General features: G+C 44.0%; 2 protein-coding genes across 2 annotated transcripts in view; both read right to left on the bottom strand.

Annotated features, from left to right (window-relative positions):
* Positions 1–2590: 2590 nt before the first annotated feature.
* Positions 2591–3325, bottom strand: LOC310871175 (transmembrane protein 125-like; the record flags this gene model as incomplete). Its single annotated transcript, XM_083782664.1, has 1 exon — positions 2591–3325. One exon carries the CDS (start codon positions 3323–3325, stop codon positions 2591–2593), a length of 735 nt encoding a protein of 244 aa, XP_083638790.1.
* Positions 3326–6143: 2818 nt separating this feature from the next.
* cfap57 (cilia and flagella associated protein 57) overlaps positions 6144–25499 on the bottom strand; it is a gene marked incomplete at both ends in the record, with an annotated part of 37832 nt that continues 18476 nt past the window's right edge. Inside the window, 9 exons of the mRNA XM_083782665.1 lie at positions 6144–6337; positions 7273–7408; positions 8635–8778; positions 9132–9266; positions 16625–16741; positions 22401–22544; positions 23464–23622; positions 24548–24721; positions 24971–25161. Of these exons, the coding sequence (XP_083638791.1) occupies positions 6144–6337; positions 7273–7408; positions 8635–8778; positions 9132–9266; positions 16625–16741; positions 22401–22544; positions 23464–23622; positions 24548–24721; positions 24971–25161 (1394 nt within the window). The remainder of the gene's footprint in view (positions 6338–7272; positions 7409–8634; positions 8779–9131; positions 9267–16624; positions 16742–22400; positions 22545–23463; positions 23623–24547; positions 24722–24970; positions 25162–25499) is intronic.

Raw genomic sequence — 25499 nt, forward strand, 5'->3', positions numbered from 1 at the left:
TCACCTTTTAAGAAACAAAACTGGGAAAGATACACCTGCCAATTTAAGCCATCCGTTTCCATCAAGTAAGTCACTTGTCTGTATTTGGAGGAGTGGATAAAGTTAATGTGAAAGTAGGAAAAGTGTATTTAAGTCAAATAGAAAGTTTGTCATAGTCATATGACTGCTGCTGAGTGTTGCTCATCATGGTCCGTCAGCTCATTTGTAGTAGCCCTGCATATTGTTTTGCCATCTTGTGTGTTATAGCTGGACGAAAAGAACATACGTCTTGATGTGTTTGTGTAAGCACAAGTCACTTACTGTATGCGCACATTATTATGTTGTAGAGTGATAGGTCATTCAGGACTACAGTCCTGAATGACCTATCACAACATGGACATGAACATTGGTCAAGATTCGGGAGGAGCATAACGTAGTTCACCATCATGTGATGTTTAGATTTTAGTTTTTGAGGCTACACAGGATTATTCCTCAACTGTGAACATTTATTTAATAATATATAACATGGATAAAAAGAAATACACAGCACATGAGAGGGAGATTGGTTAGTAAGCTTACCGGCCAATGCTGGCTGGCCATGAAATTAATTATCAGTGACATATTAAACTGCAGTGCCTCTTCAGTGAAAATGACCCCAATTAAGTGTAATTATTGGCTTTATTGCAGGAAACATATACCCAGGAGAAACATGGGGCACTTGAGCTGCATTGCAGTTGTGGTGTTTTGTCTTTGCACAGCCCTCATCTCAGAAGCACATGCTTCTCCTCATGCATCTGCCCTGAGAGGAAGCAGTGGCCCTCACAGAAAGCTCCTGGAAGACACGGATTTTGACCAAACTAACCCTAACGTTACCGGACTTGGGGTTGGGGGTAAGTAATGTTCAGTTGAGTGCAGGTGTAAGGCGTGCGGTTGTTATTTAACAGCATTTTATGATCTTCAATAAGGCTTATAGGTGCCACTTTGAACCTCATAACATTTCGTTTACAGGAAACACTTGAGACAACAATGTCCTGACCTTATGCAGATGCACATCTACATTGTTAATATAGTTTGTTATTACTTTCCTAGTGTCATTAATTCCCAAACTATCCAATTTCCCGTAGTTCCTAGCACAGGAGGAAACCCAACCTCCTCCCAGTCACTGTATTGGATCGCAGGCGTGGCCACGGCCCTCACCGTCTCCGTTTCCGTCGTCGTGGCGGTCAAGTTTCGCCTCTTCCATCACTTCCTGGCGAGCTACCGGCACTCCCTGCTCCTGGAGTCCGACGGGGTCAGCCAGTACGGCCACGAGGGGACATCCTTCCCTCAGACGGTGGTGGTCGGAGGTGGCAGGAACCACACTAGGATGGACGATGACGATGACGGCTTCATCGAGGATAACTACATCCCAACCAGTGATAGAGAGAGAGCAGAGAGAGCCATAGAGGCAGAGGAGGACATCATGGACAGTGATGATGATCTTCAGTTCACCATAGGATGATATCAGGGATATGTGCCCCCACCCCCAAAGACTGTTTGTTTATGATTAGAATTAGCTTATTGCAATGGGAGCATTGGGGGGCATGTTTGAAAGTTTGAAGAGTGAGCAGTGAAATGTCAACATCAATGTGAACTGAATGAGCCACAATTGTCCAAAAAGGAGACAGACTGTTTTCCAAATAATCATTCAGCAATCAGACAATGATCAATCAGCAATCAGACAATTGAAGCTGGATGACAACTATGACCTTTGACATTCGGTGCTTCTGAAATAAATTGATTTAGAGCTAATCTATTGTGTAATGTGTGAATTCTGAATATAGGCATTGCCTATAATGCTTTTGAAAACTAAACGTTTTTTTAACACTATATGTGGATTTGTATTTCAGAAAATATACTGATCACAATGCTGGTACTTTAATAATACATGTATACTCTAATAAATACTAATAATATCTTCATCCCCATAAAGTTAAGTAGCGTTTACACCATCTTTTGTCAGTTTTATTTCTTTACACAAAAGCGCGCGCGCGCACACACACACACACACACACACACACACACACACACACACACACACACAAAAGGAAAACCAAGGTGTGTAATGGATTTTTCAGATGACATCTCTTAAGTGGTTTGTGTACTGAGTCACACAACAATCACACAACTGTAGAGAGAAAAGCAACATGAGCTTGCTGTGACACTATGGGTGTAGCCTGCTACTTCCCACAGATAACACTGCTCAGTTCACTGACACTATAGAGAAAATGATACTATGAGCTGTAGTGATTCAGGAGGACTGGAAACAGAAACACTTTCTGTCCAGTGTTCTCTTGGATATATCCTTTTACCCAAGGTGTCCACAATGATTGATTTGAACGAAGACAAAGTATTTGTTATACAAGCTGTAACGATATAAGACAGGAGATATTACAGCATCTTATTCATCTCATCTCTCTCTCGTCGTCATACAGTAAACTCTTTTATACTCCTTTTTTTGCCTGTTTGTTTTCTTTTTTCTTAGTATTCTACATCAGCTCCCGAGTTACTTTTTCATTGTCTGTCTGTCTGTCTGTCTGTCTGTCTGTCTGTCTGTCCGTCCGGCCTGATTTCAGATGAGGCTGGTTCTGCTGGAGGAAGCGTCCCGTCGTGCCTGGTCCCCCTGTCCTCCCGAAACGCTGAACACACGAATCGCTCTGCTCTCCATCCTCCTCGCATCCCTCTGCCTCCTCCTTCTGATCCACCTCTGCCTCTCCTCCTCCCTCCTCCTCCTCCTCTGAAGGCAGAGCAGTGCCGTGTAGCCCGACATGGCCATGGACATGCCTCCCCCCACGGCCATCAGCACCAGGCCGGACAGAAACATGTCCTTCCTGTCCCTGTCCTGGTCTTGGCCGCCACGCCGCGTGATGGTGGTGGACACGTAGAGCAGCACGACCCCGCACAGCAACAGCGCCAGTCCGACCACCGCCATGAGCACGGGATCTGCACTCCCGCCACTCTTCAGCTGCTCGATGCGCTGACGGCTGTGCACGCAGTTCATGTCCTGCACGGCGGAGCTCAGGAGCTGCTTGAGCAGGACGGCCAAGGCCAGCAGGCAGAGCGCCGTGCCCACCCCGAGGCGCCACTCCCCAGACAGGCTGGTGGCGGTGGCCAGGAGGCCCACGCCGCCCAGGCCCAGGCCCAGGATCAGAGCCACCGAGGCCAGGTAGCACAGCAGGGAGCGACGGGGCTCTCGGAACCACCAGAGCTCCACCTGTTCCTCCAGCCGGATCAACGTGTCCAGTCGCAGGCCCGGGGGCCTTCGGATGATGTGGCGATGCGGATAAAAGACTTCCATCTCAGGCATGGTGATGCCGGCTGCCTGGACTCTCCTCACAGATCAGTCAGCTTAGAAGGAGCCAGACACCTGACAAGACTGCAAACAGCATGATACTCCTGTAATTCATATTCACACTCTCTCATGTTGAATGCACGTTACTGACACTATATTGAATGTAGCGTACTCACTATGTTAAATTCAGGTTACTCTGTTGAATCTACATTACGCACTGTTAAATGCAGGTTTCTCTATGTTGAATGCAAGTTACGCTATGTTAAATGCAGGTTACTCTATGTTGAAAGTACATTACTCCCTATCTGTGAAAGCAGGTTCCTGACTCTATGTTGGATGCAGGTTACTCTATGTTAAATGCACATTACTATGTGAATACAGGTTACTCACTCAGTGCCAGTTGACCATCATGCAGCCGTCTATGGTCAAGGCATTATGACATGTCTGCTCATCATCCTAACAAGGTGTTCCAAGATATCTTAGAGTACAATAGACCATCAGCAGGCCAGAAAAGGCATCCTGTGTAGATGTCCCAACTTTTGTCCAAAATGCGTCCCAAAAATGAAATACAATAAACTCCCTCTGGGTGACCCTAGAGATGAATTGCTCTTCAGCACAACAGGTATCCCCTCGATCTTGAGTATACTTTCTTTCTTTCTCGCTTGCTTTTTCTTTTTCGCAAAAGTAAACATACAGAAAACGGGAGTCCCTTTGGTATAACAATGGTCACGAGTGGCTGTGATGACGAATGCAGCTGGCAGCGTGAGGACCGGCTGGAAGAACGCTGTGTGCTTTGCCCACCCCAACAAGTACAGTCAGCAAGCCTGATGACACCGTGCCTCCATCACCGCAGTGACTGTCCAAACTGGCATCACCCATTCCCTCCCTGGCACCCTGGACCCTCCCTCACATTGTGTCACGAACTGACAGGCAAAAAACCGTGGAAGACACCCATCTCATGTCATCGTACGGGAACACCATATTGTCCTGTGATGTGCATGGAGGGGAAATCCAAGAGAGAACACAATTGTTGGGTGAGGGCCCCCCCGGGGCTCTCGGGCTCAGGGCATTGTCCTGAGCCTAGCAGTGAGGAGCCATAACCGCGTAGACGGACAATGGGGCGTCCGACAAGCACGTGACTGGCGCTGCTGGTATGTGTGAGTGGCTGTGGGGTGCACTGCCGTACCGACGTGGAGGGCAGCATGATGTCACTGCGCCCGGAGAATGGTCTCTCTGTGACCTCGGAGGATAGCGTCACTCGCACACTCTAAAGCAGGCCTCTGGGGTCAACCACAATGGATGCTCTCTTGCTGCTGGCCCTTTGTTTGTGAAAATACTTACTGAGTGTTTGTTAACACTCAGTAAGTCAATACCCCCAAGGTCGTTTATTCCATTACACTAGTGTTCTTTCTTTCTTTTGTCTTTTAAATGCATTGTCATGCCTTTATATGTGTTAAGTTTGCGAATCAAATGAACCATGACATGCAATAACCACTTTAATATCAAGACCGAGAACCGGCCATACATTCATTTAGAAATTATGACACATTGATGCATTCAACAACCATAATTACTTCTGTGACCATGGAATGGATGAGTCAGTCCCTCTGTACTGAAGTGTAGTGGCTCCTTCCAACAATTAAGCACTTAGACCCCTTTTCCACCGGGGTTGAACCGGTTCGGTTCTTTCTTCCCGCTAAATATTGAACCAGTTCAGAGTGTTTCCACTGAAAATGAGTTGGTTCCGAACCATAAACGGTGGTTCAGCTTTGTAATTGCACGCAGCGCTTTGTGAACCGAGACGATATAAGTGGGTGTGTCAGTAGGTTGGAACTTGTCAGTGGGTTGGAACTTGGGAGGACGTCGCAGACACAGTGACACACGCAACAGATATCTTTGAACAAAAATACGTTTACATTAATTGCCAACGCAAACATGAAACGATCCAAACGTATACGGATGCATCGCGATCCAGAATCCAGCTGAGACTTGCGGGGCGTTATAATAACTTGTAACCTTGACATCACAACCTCGTGGATACTGTTTACATCGGTTTGTGTTGTGCAACGCCCTCGGGGCGCATGACGGATCCTTCTCTTTCAACATTTTGTGTTGAGGTATAATAGCGCCACCAAATGAACCGGCCGTCAATCTGGTGGAAATGCAGCCGGTTCGCGACCGGTTCGCAAAAAGCACCAAGGTTCGGAACGGCACTGGTTCTGAACCGAAGTTCTTTTGGTGGAAAAGGGGCCTTAGAGTTGTAGGAGTTGAGACATTTAGTTTCCCCCGGTTCCACAGATAAATATAGTGAAAATAGTGAAAGGAGAAATTGGGACAAATGTCTACCAAATATGACATAAATCTTGTCCCCACATGTCTCATATTTGCCATTGACAATGAAAGGACAAATTAGGTGGTCAATTGTCCGCCAAATATGACGTAAATTTGTATGATGCCATGAGCGCCCCTCACTTCACACAGGTGTGATTTTTGAGGGGTGCTAGCTCCTCCTATACACAGCTTTAATGTTTGTCTTTCAACAATGCTTGTTTAAGAAAACGCTATAGACAATAAAGAGAAATGTAATGTTTGATTTGAGGACTAAAACAAACATTAACACCTGTTGCTTAAACAAACATTATGTTGGAATTGATGTTGTAAGATGATAAGAGCGGCCCTCACTTCACACGGGTGTGATTTTTATGGTATAGTTTGTCGATTGCTTTTGATGCAGTAATAGTCTTTTCCTTTCTTTTTTCTTCCTTTTTTTTTAGATAATAAAAATCATGGCTCCCGACCCACAGGTTGGGAACCAGTGGGGTAGGGGGTGGTCTCACCCAGTTAGAGCAGGCAGCTTAGTGATGGAGGAGGACGAGGAGGTGTGAGGCCTGACCACGAGGCTGTGGTTGTGCATCTCCTGCCGCAGCCTCTGCATCTCGGAGCGCTGCAGCTGAATGATCCGCTCGGCCTCCTGCTCAAAGTCCAGACGCACCACCACGTTTCCCTCCAGCTCCTTGGAGGCCGTGCCTGTGTGACCCATACAGATTAGATCAGAAATAGAGGAATGGAAGCGCTGCAGGGATCTGTTAGTGGCTCTTAGATGGGTGCTCTTTGGTGATACAGGTAAAACCATATAGACAAAAGGTATCCTTCCTCCAAGTTGTACTGCTTGTCAAAGTGTAAATTGCAGACTTGAAAAGAAAATAATCCAAGGCCCTCCGTCTTTGGTGAAAAATTAAATAGTTTATTTGATGATGAGCAAGGCAAATAAATAACGGGACCTACGCGTTTCGACCAAAAGGTCTTCGTCAGGGTCTATCTGATAGACCCTGCCTTGCTCATCATCAAATAAACTATTTCATTTTTCACCAAAGACGGAGTGCCTTGGATTCTTTTCTTTTCAAGTCTGCAATTTACACTTTGACAAGCAGTACAACTTGGAGGAAGGATACCTTTTGTCCATACAGTTTAGAGTCATCGCCACTGTCTGCTGGACACCTACGTACAGTATGTCCCAAACCGTTACTTTCTTTCAGGAAATGCTCCAGTGCATTGACCAAAGTGCTGTATACAGATCAGAATCATCCAATAATGGATATTATTTTTGTCACAAGCTCTTGTAAATACTTTAAGTTGGTTCAATATTCATCAAATTCCAAGACAAAAATAACGTGCTGCAAAACAGCAGAATCATAACTTAAGGCAACTGACTTTTAAAATGCTATTCACAGCATTAACAGACTGTTGCTCACAAGTATCTTGAATCTGGTGGTAATTTTGCGTGTGCACCTTTTCTGCACTCAAAGTAAGTAAGACACAAATGACTGGTGTGAATGAGGACCATCAAGAGAGCCGGATCAATGACTGTATAATTCACAGTACTGGTTATTCACGGAGATCAGTCCGAATTGTGAATTGCAACAGACATGTGTCATCTGAGTAAAGTCAAAGTAAAAGCTCACCTATGACCTCAGTGGAGTTGAGTTTTTTGGGCTTCTTGGCGACTTTTGTTTGGCTCTCATATTCGTGGACATGGGTCCGTGCCATACGCAGCTCCTTGCGCAGTTCGTTGATTTCGTGAATCAGGGACACGTTCTCCTGTGCGGAGAGGGCGACAGTTATTATGTTTTAAAGCAACAGAACGGGACTCATAATGAACATTATGATAATGTTAAGCATGGTACTGTAGCAATTAAGTAGCCTCTGGCCCATAGGTCAGGAATCTCCCATTGCCTTAACATGAAGCGGACTGAAGTCATGTACAAGTACACCCCCTGAATAATGACGCTAGTATGTCGCAGGGATTTAATCCCCAATGTAAACCTTGATGCTGAGTGCCAAGCAGGGAGTCACTGGGTACCATTTTGATAGTCTTTGTTAGGACTCGGCTGGGGATTAAAACCCTGACCTCCCAGTGAGTTGGTATAAAGCAGTGGTTTCCAAACTTTTCAGGTCGAGACCCAAAAGAGAGATTAGACGTTTGCCCGGGACCCAAACTAGTGAAAATAGCAGATCTACAAGCACACAATGCGTTGCTTCGCACCGCGTTGCGATCTTTAGATCGGCTATTTTCACTACATCTTAATAATAACCATTTTTCATTTATGGAATGCGTTTGCTTGTTTTAAAATGTAAATACAATGACGTTTGGGAGGATATGGGGTCCATTCTTTCAATTCATTCAGAATTTGAATCAGTCTCTGCTTGGGGATGGGTGAGGTCTGCTGGACTTTTGATTTAAAAGTAGCCTATACTGTGATTGGATTGCTGTGATGTAATGCGGATTATGGATGTATCATGTACCTATGATTGTTTATAGGATGTTGTGTACTGTTGTTTTGTCTGTTTTTGTCTGCCTTTTACTGATCCTGTATTTAAGGTTTGTTTGTCTTGTTTCCTGTTGTCTTTTTTCTTTGGGGTGAAAATTCAATGTGTTTACTCTTGTCATGCATACTTGTGGGGTTTATTTAAGAGAAGCTGTTAATGCCACCATTTATAATTTTTCAACTCCTGTATTTAAATAAATGATGCTACTATTTAAATAATGCTTCTGTGAAAAAACCAATAAACAAAGTTATATATTTAAAAAAATGTAAATACAATGGGGGAAATACTTTTTATTTATTTTGTAGGAAAAGAAAATGGGATTTTTACTCGACCCACAAATGTGTAATTAAATGTATGCTAATAACTACCGTAGTACATCTGCAGTGGTTGGAGGTGGTCTCCCTACTCTTCCATTTAGAAATGTAGACCCTGGTGTCGGGTAGGACAGCTTTAAGCTACTGGCTTAAATGGACGTAGCATATTTGGCTGTGCCGTACCTTCATGAGTTTAACTTTGTCTTTGCGCTGGACCTCAGAGTCTTTGGCTAGCTTCGCCTTCAGAGAGGCCAAGTTCCTTTCCAGGTGCTCCCGCTGACGAGACCCCTCCATCTGGACATCTGTGTCTACGGCCACTTTCTCAACCTGGGAAAAGGTTGAGAAAGACGCACACACACACACACACACACAATTATATTTCACTCTGTAAAAATAGCGTACGGTCATTTTCATGGTCAAAACTACTTGTGAGGACATCAACATTTGTAACCTTAAAACCCATTTTGGGCGGGAACCCCTTTTGGTGTTAGCATTATGTTATACTTTAGCTATTGAAAAATAGCAGATCTACAAGCTCATAGCGCGTCACCGAGTGGCGCGCTACGAGCTTGTAGGTCTGCTATTTTTTTTAAATCGAAGAACCACTGACATAGAAACATAGCTTATTCAGAAAACTGTCATGATTTAGAAGACATTTGTGTCAATGGGTTAACACGCACCCCGTCACTCTGCTGCACGTGGCGTTCATGGAGCTCCCATATACTGCCCTTGAGTTTCTTTGGTTCCTGTATGAAGGCTATACAGGTGTGGAGCTCTGCCTTGAACCGGCCAACATAGGCCTCTGTGTCCTTCAACTGAGCAGAGAATGGGGGACACACATGAATAGTATTATAAAACATATCGTTGCTGTCCGGAGGAAACCTTCATAACTCAATTTTTGAGGTTTTTGATCTTATTCCATAAATCAGTGGTATTGAACACCCTTTACGTCTGTGTGTTGTTTCGAAAATATTGAACCAATGGAAAGTAGTAAAAGAAACGCATTGGACATAACCTCTTAACTCCATTGGACCCTCAAACTGTCTGCTAAAACAGCTAACTCCACCAACTCCTTCTCATGCAAGTCATTGACAATATCTAAAGTCACAACTGACCTCCGGTCCGTTCATTCTTCCACAGCCCCAGACCCTCCCTTGCCCCCTGTGACCTCCCACGGCTACCCTCACCCATTCTGAGCCAGTGTCTCTAACCACACTCACTGATGTGGTCATGTGCCTGAGGCCCACTAACAGACTCACCGACTGCATCCCATCCCAGCTATTTAGTATTCAAGCCATAGTTAATCCTTCCCTCCTCTATGGTTGTGTCCTCACCGCCCTGAAACATGCTGCTGTCCATCCCATTTAAAAAAAGAATAACCTTGATGCCTCTATCCTCTCTAATTTCAGACCCATCTCCCACCTTCCATTTCTCTCTAAAGTCCTTGAAAAGGTTATTTACACCCAGTCATTCCTGCTCGCACATGGACATGAAAAATTCCAATCCGGCTTCAAACCCGGCCATAGTACTGAATCTGCACTCCTGAGAGTTTTTAACGACCTACTTTTAAGTAAGTAAGTAAGTAAATTTTATTTATAAAGCACCTTTCGAAGCAAAGCTACAAGGTGCTGAACAATTGACACAGTAAAAACAAATAGAAGCACAGAAAAAACAGAACAAATACAGTTGTGACAATATAAATGAGCAGAACAAAAACAAAACAAGGCAGAACAAAGACATATAATAAAAAGCTATAAAATGGCTCAGGTCAAAGGTACATGGGACGGAGAAATGTTTACGGAATAAATGAGTCTTTTAGTCTCTTAAAAGAGTCGACTGATTCAGCATTTTTCAATGCCAGAGGCAAGGCATTCCATAGGGTAGGAGCTACCACAGCGAAAGCCCGGTCAAAGCCTTGGTTTTCAACTTGGACGCAGGTAATTCTAGCAGACCTTAGCTGGAGGACCTGAGAGATCTGACATTTGGTTTAGGAGGCAGTAGGTCGATGATGTACAGCGAGGCCAGCCCCATGTAGAGCTTTAAAACTTAAGTAATTAATTAATTAATTAAAAGTATTTTAAAATCAATTCTGGCTTTAATAGGGAGCCAATGTAGTGCGGCTAATACTGGAGTTATATGTGCCCTGCGGTTTGTGTTTGTGAGGATTCTGGCTGCGGAGTTTTGTATTAGTTGAAGTCGGGATAGTGATGAGCGGCTAAGAGTGGTGAAGAGTGCATTGCAATAGTCTAGACGGGAGGATATGAAAGCGACGTGCATGATTTGTTCCAGGTCTTGAGGTGAGAGAATAGATTTAATTTTGGCGATATCCTTGGCCCTATTCCGATTCTTCTCTACATGCTGCCATTAGGAACAATCCTTTTTTTTTTTTTTTTATCCCACGATTTTGTAACCCATTTTTCACCCCTGTGTCAATCATCTAATGTGATCCTGGGCTCTACACACCCTCCGCCAACCTGGGGAGAGCAACGGACTTAACTCATGCTTCCTTCATGCTTGAGTGTCCAAGTTGCTCCTTTACACCTGACAGGGGGGAGTTTCCCTGGTTGGACGTAGCGCGTGGAAGGAACACGTTATTCCAACCAGTTCCTTTCCCCTCCTAAGGAACAATCCTTAAAAAACACAATATTGCATTCCATTGCTATGTGGACGATGTCCAAATCCCTCACTCCAACGCCTACATGTCTAAATGACATAACAACTTTTTAAACCTGAATTCAAATAAAACAGAAGTCATATTCTTTAGCCTTTTAAATAAATCTCTAAGAAGAGAACACCAGCACTCACGGACGGACATGTAGTTTAAGGCACTTTTATTCGTTTCTGATTGGCATAGTATGCTGCAGACAGCACAACGACCGCATACATACTATGCCAATCAGAAACGAATAAAAGTGCCTTAAACTACATGTCCGTTATTTTTGTATGGTGTATTGTCCTTGTCAAGGCTAAAGAATATGAAGCAAGGAAGCCCGCACGACTCCAATACGTCTCATTGTCTTTATACATTCTTACCGGGTGCGCGGTCGGGAAAAGTAAACTTTTAAAGAAATCTCTAAGAAGAGAACACCAGCACTCACGGAGTCCGTGAGTGCTGTGAGTGCTGGTGAGTGTAAAAACAAATAGAAGCACAGAAAAAACAGAACAAATACAGTTGTGACAATATAAATGAGCAGAACAAAAACAAAACAAGGCAGAACAAAGACATAGGGCTATAAAATGGCTTTTACACAGGGGGGCAGTCAGACAGATATTTTGTGAAGCCACTATGGAAATCGGGATTTCCTGAAAGTTCATACAATGGCCTGTTGTGGCACTGTCATTGGGCCCAAAAAAACCCCATAGCCCCATAGAAGTCCATGTATTTGGGCCCAACTTCACCTAGACTGTATTACCTTAATAATGAATACTTTCTGCTTCCAGTCACTAGTTTAAAGTCTCATTTCTAATGTCATAATATTCTTTTTGGAAAATTATGGTCCCATTTATTAAAAAAAATACCATAAAGTCGCGTATGTTCTGAGGGGCGTGGCTACCGTTACAGTCTATGATCGGGATTCCCCACCCACTCGAGTCAAAATAAAAACCAACGAAGAAGAAGTGGGGAAGTCCCGCCTCGTTGTCTGGGCCAGCCAATGGGCCAGCTGGGCCCAAACGGATCTAGAAAGATGGCGACTTACAATACAAGGACTGACAGGCTTCATTTTACGTTCATGTTAGACCCGGGGAACGCTTTGTCCATCTTTTTTACAGTCTATGCTTTTACACCGTGAGTGCTTCTTTAGTCGTGCAGGCTTCCTTGCTTCATATTCTTTAGCCTTGACAATGACAATACACCATACAAAAATAACACCATTCCATCAGCTCAAACATTTGCTCCTCCGTCAAAAACCTTGGCTTCACCTTCGACAGTACCTTCATACTAAATAAACACATTAGCTCCATAGTGAAAAGAAACCTTTGGAAACAAAAAATAAATAAATAATGATAATAATAATAATGATTAAACCATGCCCTTAACCAAATCTGCAATACCAGACCAAATCTCAATGTTTTCCTCTTTTGCACCATGCAATCTTGCTGTAGACATTTCTAGATAAATGATATCTAGAAAGGTCAAAGCCCATTGGCGAAATGACAATGTATGAGGCGGTTTCCAGTGCGAAGCAACCATCTTATTTGCGGCCGTTACGCCAGCAAAGAAGACACGAATACGGGTGTTATTTAATGGCAACTGGGATACAAGAATAGAGATGGGGAGGGTGTGATGTTAATTTGTAGAATAGTCGAAAGGTTAGTAGCAACCAAATTCCAAAATGTGAGGACACTCGGACACTCCCACACCATATGGAAGAATGTACCTATGGTGTTCGAAGTGCAGAAAGTGCAGTTGTGATTATTTAAAATCAAGTTTGTTTTCTTTTGTTTTAAGTTTCATTTCTGTCTAAGGTCTGTTTTATGTAAAATGGTAAATGGTGCATTTATATAGCGCCTTTATCCAAGGCGCTTTACATAGATTGTGCATTACATTCACCCATTCACACACACATTCATACACCGATTGCGGCGGAAGCCATGCAAGGTACCAACCAGCACATCGGGAGCAATTTGGGGTTCAGTATCTTGCCCAAGGACACTTCGACATGTAGACAGGAGGAGCCGGGATTCGAACCGCCGACCCATGGATCATTGGACGACCTGCTCTACCTCTTGAGCCACAGTCGCCATGTAAAATGGAATGTATTTGATGTGGGTTTGTTTGTTGGTTTTGTTGTCTTTGCAACTATTGCGTTACTTTTTAATAAAAACCAATTTGAACCACCGGTAAAGGTGTGAACATCACTTTGGCGGATTTACAATAATTTAACCACTTCATCCATTTATACGTTGGCTATTCAAAAATAGCAGATATGTAAGCAGCATGTCACTTCGTGCCCTTTGAGGGGCTAGTGCCCCCCAATTTCCAGCTTTTGATTTGTGTCCACAAACTTTGTCCTACACAAACATTAAATTCCCATTGACAATGAAAGGAGAATTTTACGTCATAGTGTCTGAGCAAATAGACATAGTCTCTATTTTACGTCATGATGATCTACGATGATAAGAACTTCACACGGGTGTGATTTTTTGGGAATATTCTTGAAAAGAGTTTGGGTCAACTCAAAAACATATCAATTTGGGTGGTTCTCAAAAATATTGAGAACCACTGGCCTACAGAACACTACCTGTTGGCCGTCAGAAATGATTCTGGTGCCTAAAAGTGTTTCGACAGGGCAGCGACTGTCAATGAAGCGCTGAGAAGTTGAGGGGCGACAACGCAAGCATATTTACGCGGGCGCAGTTCTGTGAAATTGCCGCGCGCATGCTCGTTTCGTGCACACGCCTGCGGCTGACAAGACCTAGATTGAGTTGAGCTTTTTTTTTTACGCCCTCATGAGCAAACCTGGAGCAGACCTGTTGCTGATCCAGGCGACAACGTCTGCGTCACACGCTCCTCGTCTGAAAGGAACCCAGGTGGAGCGAAATGCCTTCACGACCGACGACGTACGTCGCGACGTATATTTTTCCGTCGCAACGTATATTCGAGTACGTCCTGGCGTAAATATCAATTCGTCCCGGCAGAACGGACTCGTCGCGGCTATATCTACCCGTTTGCGACGTAATATGTTGGCTATTATTTTCCGTCGCGCCAGAACGGGACTCGTCGCAGCTATATCTACCCGTTGTGGCGTGAGCTGGACTCGTCCCGGCAGAACGTGACTCGTCGCGACTATATCTACCCGTTTGCGACGTGCGCCTCGCCGGTCCGGTCTCCAGGCGAGCCTGCGTCCTTCATATATTTTTTTTTCTGCTCTCGTTGGACTTAACTTTAAAAGTCCAATGGAACACCTCTTTGTAATGGGTCGCTGTAGTATAGTGGTCTAATTCCTCGCCTCTCTATTCTTTTTTGCTGAGGACGCTGGTTCAATTCCCGCTCGCGGCAAACCAAAATTATTATATTTTAGACAGACAGACAGACAGACAGACAGACAGACTGCCTGTCTGCCTGCCTGTCTGCCTGCCTAATGTATTGTAAATAATGTATTCATTCCATACGGCTATTTTTTTTTAATATAAAAACTTTTGTCTTTCGCGCGATTCGAACCAGCGTCGTCAGCACCAAAACATTGAGAGGCGAGTGATTAAACCGCTGGACTACAGCGGCCATACGTTACAAAGAAGTGTTTCATTGGACTTATAAAGACAATAGCACCCAGCTGCAGTCTCGCAAGGGGAGGGACCGGAAGTGCTTTTATTTCCGGCTTCCACGTGCACAAGCGCACATACACGCACGCGAAATATAATGCAATATGTAATAATCAGCTCATACATTATAAAGACATTATTGCATTATGAAGTTTTATTACAGTATGAGTCGCCTATGTGGAGGTTCTTAATGTAACACATTATTACATTATAGAAAAATCTATTAAGTTATGTGCTCGTCTTTTAATTACATTATGAGCTGATTATTACATTATGAGGTCAGATGTAGAGTTGCTGGCCGCCTCAGCTCCATATATGGAGATCTAGGTGATGATCCAGTCTTTTCAATGTATGGCTATCCAGGGTTTGATGAGGTCAGTGTCGGGATCTTATATCATATGGAAACGGCCATATATGGCGGTGTGACGTGTCATGAGGCGTGACCATATATGGAGGCATGACACGAGGCGTGACATGACACACTTACTGACTGACTGACGGGAAATGCAGGTTTTCATAGTAAATTAAATGCATATGGTCGTGTGTCTGTGATCTATGGTCTGGACATGGTGTGTGTGGGACAGGGGTACGGGGTTATAGCAACTTATTACATTACTTAAATGCCTTGATATCATTATGTTATAATCGACCATATAGGCCTAGCCTATTATTGCATATCATTTTATTATTGTTAGATTTGCATTTCTTCAAATATGCACACTTATACCACCAACTAATAAGCTTTCAATTAAAATATTACCTACAACAAACTACTTCAAACTTTTCCAAACCGACCACGTAATTATGTTTAAGCACAGATGGTACTATATACACCCGGCATTTAAGCGCGCACCAGCAAGTGCGTGTCGTGCACGCGCATTATATTTCGCGTGCGTGTATGTGCGCTTGTGCACGTGGAAGCCGGAAATAAAAGCACTTCCGGTCCCTCCCCTTGCGAGACTGCAGCTGGGTGCTATTGTCTTTATAAGTCCAATGAAACACTTCTTTGTAACGTATGGCCGCTGTAGTCCAGCGGTTTAATCACTCGCCTCTCAATGTTTTGGTGCTGACGACGCTGGTTCGAATCGCGCGAAAGAAAAAAGTTTTTATATTAAAAAAAAATAGCCGTATGGAATGAATACATTATTTACAATACATTAGGCAGGCAGACAGGCAGGCAGACAGGCAGTCTGTCTGTCTGTCTGTCTGTCTGTCTAAAATATAATAATTTTGGTTTGCCGCGAGCGGGAATTGAACCAGCGTCCTCAGCAAAAAAGAATAGAGAGGCGAGGAATTAGACCACTATACTACAGCGACCCATTACAAAGAGGTGTTCCATTGGACTTTTAAAGTTAAGTCCAACGAGAGCAGAAAAAAAAATATATGAAGGACGCAGGCTCGCCTGGAGACCGGACCGGCGAGGCGCACGTCGCAAACGGGTAGATATAGTCGCGACGAGTCACGTTCTGCCGGGACGAGTCCAGCTCACGCCACAACGGGTAGATATAGCTGCGACGAGTCCCGTTCTGGCGCGACGGAAAATAATAGCCAACATATTACGTCGCAAACGGGTAGATATAGCCGCGACGAGTCCGTTCTGCCGGGACGAATTGATATTTACGCCAGGACGTACTCGAATATACGTTGCGACGGAAAAATATACGTCGCGACGTACGTCGTCGGTCGTGAAGGCATTTCGCTGTCTCTCAAGGAACTTTTACAGAAACCTCTGGTGATGTGTCTTCTCACCCTCTGCATCTCCTTGAGGGTGGTGTACTCACCCTCTGCATCTCCGTGAGGGTGGTGTACTCACCCTCTGCATCTCCTTGAGGGTGGTGTACTCACCCTCTGCATCTCCTTGAGGGTGGTGTACTCACCCTCTGCATCTCCGTGAGGGTGGTGTACTCACCCTCTGCATCTCCTTGCGCATCTCCTTGTCGGTGGTGCTGAGTCGGAGTCGCAGCTCAGACACGGTCAGCTCCAGCTGCGTGTTCTTCTTATGGAAGTCTTCGAGCTCCGCCTCCATCTGACACACAAACCAAAACCCACCTTGTGTGATCATGTGGGTTTGAACTCAAATCATTTGATCTACAGCAGCAACATCTTTCGCCTCGAACGTCGTTTTCACACATCACAGTTCCATCGACGACGAAGTACATGCCCATCATTTCCAAAATGTAAAACATAAAACCTCCACTGGTTGCCGGTGCGATTTAGAATTGATTTTAAGACACTTTTTATTTGTTTACAAAGCCCTGAACGGACTAGCCCCCGCCTACATCTCTGACCTGGTAAAGTACCCCCCCACCACTAGGCACCTCAGATCAACAGACCTGGAGCTTCTGGAGGTTCCACCGACCAGATTGAGGCTTATAGTGTGGTACAAGGTGTATTTCCGTAGGATTTTTTTGCTAAAAGTGATTTTTTTGCTTTTTTGGCTTTCATAGGGACCAAACTGTCAGAAAATGATGGGGTTCAAATTTTCCCGACCCCCACCCCTTATTTGGGGGGTCATATATTTTGGGACCCCCCCATAATAGTACGCCAGACAATTAATGTCCGATTTTCATAATATTAGGGTTGTTTTATAGGTTTTTAAATATTCTGAGTTGATTTCTTACACTTTGAAAGTAGACAGAATAATCTTTTCTGACTTTTGGTTGGGGTCTTTCTTCACCCGGGGCCCCCCGGACTCATCTCAGTACTCATTACATTCCTCGCTCTGCTCCTGTTCCAGAACAATGTCAAATTAGATAATAATTTAAGCATTAAAAGTTTACACAAATGAGTAGTAGTTAATACCAGGGGTCTTCCACAGCACCCTATGTGATTTGCAAGTATTTAGAATATTATTAGAATATCTTGCGTTATCTTTGATAGTTTATTAGTATTCTACCATTATTGTTGACAGATGTTACTGCAGGGAATAAAGGTATTGCAACTTCTCACTTTGGGCATGCAGAACGTGTCCATTTATTTCACACACTGCACTCACACTAACAACACAACACACGGACACACACACACACACACACACACCTATCCTCTTAAAGAGCCCATGGTCAATTATGCCTACAATAAATTATTTGCAGGATCTATTCATCTTCGTCATCATCTTGAATGTCCTCCCTGATAGTGTTGACACAGTCTCCACCATAGCATTTGCAGAGAGGAGTGCAAGGCAGGTTATTGTTTGAGCAGCTGCACCGTCCCTTGCAACCTGCTTTGCAACCACATGTGATGAGCTCAAGTACTGCCTTTGGAGCAGGGAGGGCAAGACACCTGACTGGAACATACCCTCCACTATCTGAATTCCATCCATTTTGTTCGATTGGTGGAAGCTCAGGGAAATTTGTCAGGTATGAATGACTTATCCCTTATTGTGATGTAGTTGGCACAGAGGATATGTGGTAGCAGTGCAGCACGAGTTGGAGGTAGCATCTCACCCTCCAAGTTCTTTGACCGAAATAGTTCCCATCTAGTAATGGCAAGGTTGTTGGACCTTTTGGACTGTAAACATGGCATGCAAAATGCTCCAATGACTCCAATGGTGATGGAAGCTTGCCGTTAACAAGCTCAGGAGGAATGGAACCCATTCCAAGGTCCTTGAAGCAGTTAATGGCAGGATCATCATCATCAAGCCTCAAGTAGGCATTGACCCATGTCTTCTTGGAGATTCCAACAAATTTTCCTACCCAGTCAGCACCAGATAAATTGTGTAGGCCCAGGAAAATTGTGTAGGCCCAGGAAGAATGTCATTTTTTGCACCATCTGACACAAGCGCTGATGAAACCAGACTCTTCAATGGTGTGTTCTCTTTGAACAGATTGCCTCCACAGTGCAACTCAATCAATTTACATTGCTTGAGAGCATTTTCTCTTGACCTCAATGCAATCTCTCCTGAGAGCTGATAATGTTCTTTCCTTGCAGACCTGGAAGCTTTTGGGAAGATGTTGAGGTACTGATTCACTAGACCAGAAAGATGAGGTGTGGTAGTGACTAGTCGGTCCAGAGCTGCTTCATCTCTACTGAGTCCAACCATCCCACCATGTCCCTTTAGCTTCTTGATTTCCTGCTCAAGGGCTTGATCTGTGAAGAGATGAGTGAACGGTATCTCTGACTTTGCCACCACAAATTCACCTGACTTCAGTGCGTTCCATGTTTCTGGGTCATCCTGTTCAAGAGCGTTCATTTGGGCAAGATAGACTGGCATCAGTCGAGCATATTTAAGGAGATCACAAGCAAAGAAATACTTGATGAGTTCCTCTAAGGATGACAAGTAGCCCTCCCAGTCACCTGACCGACGGCGACAACAGAAAGACAAAGAGAAAAGAGAAAGACAGCAGCAGCCTGGCTGATCTTGGCTGATCTTTATTTAGCAGCAATATTTGCTACACTTGGGTCTGAGGCACCTTACTTTGAAAATAGCTGATCTACAAGCTAAAACTACAACCTTGTAGATCAGCTATTGTTGGCTAAAGTTCTCCTTGGAAAAGGGATGCTATGGTTCAAGTGGTTTAATGTAAAAAAAAGAAAAAAGAAAAATCGGACATTAACTGGCTGGCATACTGTTCTGGGAGGTCCCAAATAGATGACCCCCCCAGAAACGGGGTGGGGGTCGGGAAAATTTGAACCCCATCATTTTCTCATAGTTTGGACCCTATAGAACCAAGATCTGCAAAAAAATCAATTTTAGCACAAACATCCTACGGGAGCTGTTTTTTTTTCGTACCACACTATTAGGGGAGGCCTTCTCTGTCGCAGCCCCTAGGCCAGGGTTATTCAACTGGCTTTTCTTTAAAGAGAGAAAGTTACAGGTATGATGTGTGCGATACAGTATATAAAGTGCTAGATTATCATAATGACAGTAATCCTAAATCATATTCAAGGGCTTTTGTAGAGAAATTAGACAGACTCCTGCAGTGTGTGTGTGTGTGTGTGTGTGTGTGTGTGTGTGTGTGTGTGTGTGTGTGTGTGTGTGTGTGTGTGTGTGTGTGTTTGTATTTGCAGCTAGTGCTCGTTGACGCTCATTCTGTCAAATATGTCTATTCTAAGGTATAGCATATACTTGTATGGATATACATCACCCTGTGCTCATACTGGGCACAAATGTATTAGCCTACATAGATGTCGAACTATATATGGATGTGCAAGAAGGTATTCAGAATTGATGTAAAACATATGAGGTCAAATGATGATCATCTATGTTCACAAGACTGAAGGAGAACTCTCTGTGGCACATTCCATGGATGCAGCCACCTGGTAGGGGGTTGCTTATCTGATCTTGATGTGAGAAGGAGGTTTACGACTTCCACAGCAGGCAGAAACTAAATCATTGATTACAGGGCATGTCTATGTACCAGGAAGGAAGAAGAACTTCTTTCTTCGTTTCATTGATAAATGTGTTCTAAAGTAACCAATATTATACTGGGTTAGTAAAGCCTAGATAATATATATATAATGGTTTAAACAGTTAATCTAGACATTTTGATCTAGAGATAAGCAACAGCTCACATGACAGGAAGTGATGGGGCTGTTGCAAAAGGCTGTCTCAAGTGAGCAGGCAGGATGCTCAGAGCACAGGCCATAAAGGTCCGTGCTTTCTCATTGGCTGAGACACCTATCCCTGCTATTTGATTGGTTGCAAAGGCAACTCTCTCTGGTCTAGTATACTGTTTGGTCCAGGGTTGAATTTAGATTCACCAGACCACCGTGACAGAAACAGCAGAGAGGCCAGCGGTAATTATGATATGATATGTGCATTATTTCATAACTATGTATTAATGTGTAATGTGATAATTAGGTTGTAACCAAGTGCTATTGTGTTTATTTTCTCCAAATCAATAATCTTGAATGGCAGATTTAAAACCACATAGTTACAAGTGGCACACACATAGTTACAAGTGGCACACACACATACAAAGTGGCCAATAGCCACACTTATTCAGTGGGTGGAACACCACAGACGTGGAACCACACACACATTACAAAGTGAGCATAGTGGAACCACAAACAAGTGAAATACCATAATTATGCACACTTACTTAATGGAACCACACAAAGTGGAATATGACTATGTTCAATATAACTACACTTCTCCAAATGAGAGCAGGGTTAGGTAATAGACTTTAAGGGCGTGCTAAGTCACAAATCCAGGGTACTATTATCAGTCTGTGTGGGGAAGTTTGAACAAACGTGTGAATGTTGATATATGTGTTTTATGTTTAAGAATGAACTAATAAAAACCCTATAAAAAGCATGTTTGATTCGTAAAATAAGGATATTATTGAAGCATTAAACAAACCAATTGTGCGTATTAAACCTAGCTATATCTGCTGTATTCTGGGGAATTCGGATCCCGGCAAATCTCACCGAAAACCGGACAATAGATCTTTGTGTTTGAACGCAAAATGCATTTGTAGAATCCAAAAAGAAAAGCGCTTTGCGCACACGCTGTGCGGCCCTCCACACACAATCATTCTACAGTTGTGGCCCCCAACCTAATCTAGTTGAATACCCCTGTCCTAGGCTATGGAACACCATCCCCTACTCTATTAGAACGTTTTTCCGACCAGTTCCTTTCCCCTCCATCAGGCGCCCCGGCTGGCCAGGGGGAGATAGTTTAGAGACCAGGATTACTGCATGTTTTTTGTGAGGGTACCTACCCTAGGGGACACGGGGAGAACATGCAATCTCCACACAGAAAGGCCCTTGGTATATGGGCACTGATGACGCGGAGGAGAGACCAAGCCCCCCAGCACCCTTTCTTTTTTCTTTACTTTTATTTATAGGTATTAAAAACCTTACATTGTCATTTCACTTGCATCTGGGAACCCCCCAAAATCATGTGGAGCCCCCCCTAGGGGTCCCGACCCACAGGTTGAGAACCAGTGAGCTAGAGCAGGGAGACCTTGATGATACACACCATGGTGTGTCTTGGTATACTATCGTGTGTACAATTACATTATTATTAGCAGCCAAGCTTTTTGACCAAATGTATGAAGGACACAATCAATAGATCTGTCATTTTCCAAGAAGAATTATATCAAATGTGTTACCAATGCCACGGTGCTTCGAGATGAAAGGAAGCTTACAACCTTTGAAGTTTAAAGGTTGTAAGCCTGGGAAAAGTCATCTGATAAAGACCTGCGTCGAGCAACTAGGCCCTATATGGTTTCGTGCCTATGCGCATGCACTTCCAGGGTCAACATGCACTTTATACGCTTTTCACTTTATGGTCAACGTGCACTTGTCACACACCGATGCCGGAGGAAACCAGCCACCACCTCGACACAAACTCTGGGGGAGCCCGGGTTCGAACTGGGAACCTTGCGGTTTCCATCCGGTCACTCTACCCCTGACCCCACTGCCACCCCACAGACTACGTTAAGACCAAGTAGGAGGTGTTATAAACTAGGGATGCCAGAAAGTGACCATCAGCCAAATCGAATAATCGCCTGCTTTTTTTTTGGTGGTTTTATAATGTCACATTACACCACTGACACATTTCTACATCATTTCTAATGATACTAAACATTGTATCGTGTTCAAAATCTAATTACATGGGAACGGTGTGAGAAGCGGTAGAGAATAGAGAATGCATTAAAACGCATAGATTGAACCGATACAGGTCGATATGGTTTCAAACTAGCACTGGTGGTTGTTACTGTACACGTCTCACACACCTCGTGGATCTGCTCCTTGCGCTCTTTTATTTCCTGTTCACGAGGTTCTATCTTCTTCTTGAGCTCGCTGATCTTGTAGTCGAGGACAAATTTGAATTTCTCCAGCTCCTGGTTCCTCTTCTTCAGCTCGTAGATTCTCTGCTCCTGTAGTAATTGGGTAGATGGAAGGAATGGAAGTAAGGACTAAACCGTAGTTACGATTGTTTTAATATACATTTGCTTCTCTGTTCTGACATTCAGCAAATGGACAGTTCTGCTGGGTATCGAACCTGTGACTCACTGATCAGCCATGTGGTATGCGCCCTAACCACTTGGCCCTACATCTCTGTTTCTCTCTATCTCTGTACATTTTTAGCAGTAAACCCCAGCGGCTGCAAATGTTCATTAGCTGTTCTTAGTTATTGCAAAGATCCAAATGTATAGTACTAGCCCTTACCCGTTGTGAGATATTGCATTATAATTTTTCAATTTGTTAAATTGGAAATAGGGCTTCGTTAAGACTTCCATATTATTATGGTCAATGCCTGTGTGAAAAGTGGGAGTGATTGGCGCAGGCGGTGAGGAGATACGGTGGTGTTTCTGACAGACATATAGAGACAATAAAGTTTGATTCTGATTCTGACATTGACTGAATTATAGTATGATGATTATAATTTGTTAAATTGGAAAAAGGGCTTCGTTAGGACCTCCATATTATTAAGGTCAATGCCTGTGTGAAAAGTGGGAGTGATTGGTGCAGGCGGTGAGGAGATACGGCTGTGTTTCTGACAGACATTCAGACAGACAGACATTGACTGAATTATAGTATGATATGATGATGATATACTATTTGAGGAGAGAGAAAGAGAGACAGATGTGGAATTATCCACCTCGCATGCTCGCTTCGGGTGAAAATCTGACTGGGGAGCAAACATGATACTATAGTTTGTGCGGATTTGATTGCTCCTTCAAACTGGCGGTATAATGACACACTTCACTTTGCTCCACAGTTAACCTTCCAATTGTATGAACATGACTTCAGACAGACAGACAGACAGACAGACAGACAATGCGGTGAGCCCACCTTGTCCTGAATAGCCTCGTCTCTCTCAGAGATCTCCTTCTTGAGGCCCTGGATGTCTCTCTCCAGGGAGTGGATCAGGTCGTGGAGCTTCTTCTGCTCGTGTTTTAGCTTGACAATATCAGAGCACCTGTCGTCTATCTCCTTCTGCAAGCTGGCCAGCTGTGGTCACCACCCAGTGGTACATAATATGTCCCACCACACACACAGACCCAGAATATGAAGTGGAGATGGGGTGGGGCGTTCAGGGAGAGACAGAGATAGAGAGAAAGGTCAGTAGGTTATAGGTCAATATTTTCCATGACAATGAATGGTTGATTCTTAACTACTACCAACACAGCAAGGCTAGTATTTTCTAGTTGAGTTAATTATTATTTTTCTAAACTCACTGCGCCACCTGAGTGTTAACTTAATATCGCTATTTTGGATTAAAGTTTATTTCCTCTTAGTAGCCAATTTGTTTTTACAACTTCTTCTCCCCAATTTAGTCATTATGCAGCTAATCGATTCCTCCCCACACACATTTCTGTGTTGTCAATACTGTTGTATTCTACGGACGGACTCACCTGCCAGTGAGAAGCCCCCACCAGGACGATGTAGTCTTCATTCTACTCCTCCTGCTCAACACTCCCCACTGACAGGCCCGTAGGAGTGCGTGCGATGACCAATATAACCCCCCACCCTCCAACAACCCGCCAATTGTGTTCGTGTAGATGCTAGATAAAGCCAGGGATTTGCAGCACGGTAGATTTGAACCCACAACCTTTGTGGCGGTGGGAATGCACGTTACCACTGTGCCACCCGAGCGCTTTGATTTCTGTTAAGTACTTGAATGAGCTTGTAGATCTGGTATTTTCCTTCATGCTTACATATCCAACTTAAACCCTCCAGAGTCTAGACCTGGACCAGAGTTGGCTTTGTACAAGTCTTTTGTGTACAGTGTCCACCGATCCCAAATCAATTTGTCAAAAACAGCCGACGCGACACGTTGTGAGCTTGTAGTTGTGCTGTTTCTGGCTAACGTTCCCGCCAGGATATGGATGCTAGACAATTCATTGTGAATGAGGAGAGCTCTCATCATCGTCACCTTTTTGGTAATGATGCCCTTCTCTCCGCGGAGGTTCAGGTTGGTCTCCTCCTCGGCGTGGAGCCTCTTCTCATATGCCACGCGCATGTCGTGAATCTCCCGGTCGGCGTCCTCCTCCGCCTGCTTCTTCATCTCCTCAAACTCACACGCTTGCTGCCTCGCCTCGTCTTGGCCCTGCAAAGAGTGGTGGAAAGTAACTATAGCATCCTTTACTCAAGTACTAACACTTAAGTACAAGGGCACATTTATCCTGTACTTGCCTTTGTCCATTTTCAATGATTTATGCTCACTTCCACTATATCACAGAGGCGAATATTGAACTTTTTAACTTAGTTACTTACTTGGTATATTTAGACTATATTTAGATTATTATTAAAAAACAAGTATAAATGAGGCATTCCACATATCCCCTGGCAGACCTACCTGTCCCAGGAGCAGCTCTTTCTCCTGCAGCTTGGCTTGGTAGAACAGCGTCAGCTCCTCCAGGGCTCGCTCGCGGCTCTCTGCCGTGGCCGCCAGCTGCCTCTGGGAGTCGTCCTGCATGTTCTGACTCTTCTGTCGCAGCTCGTGGCTCTTCTCATACTCCAGCAGGAGCTTCTGGTCGTTAGATGACTCTAAGAGAGGCGCATCAAGGGATAAATACATAGATAGTGTGTGTGTCTGAGAGAGAGAGAGAGAGAGAGAATAACACACACTGAAAATAGCAGGCCTACAAGCTCTGAGCTTGTTTGCTGCAAGCTTGTTTGCTGCAAGCTTGTTTGCTGCAAGCTTTGCTACAAGCTGTGGGCTTGTAGGTCTGCTATTTTCGTCACGTCTCATGCGACAAAGCATGAATCAGGCGTATTAAGAGGGACGTTTTGAAATATATCAAAAATAAAATATATTTATGAAAATGTATTTTAAATGTTCATTTTCACCCATTTGTTTGGCCAATTTTTAGTTTAGCTTGAAA

This window comes from Protomyctophum parallelum (genome assembly GCF_964188405.1).
Source record: "Protomyctophum parallelum genome assembly, chromosome: 14".
NCBI lineage: Eukaryota > Metazoa > Chordata > Actinopteri > Myctophiformes > Myctophidae > Protomyctophum > Protomyctophum parallelum.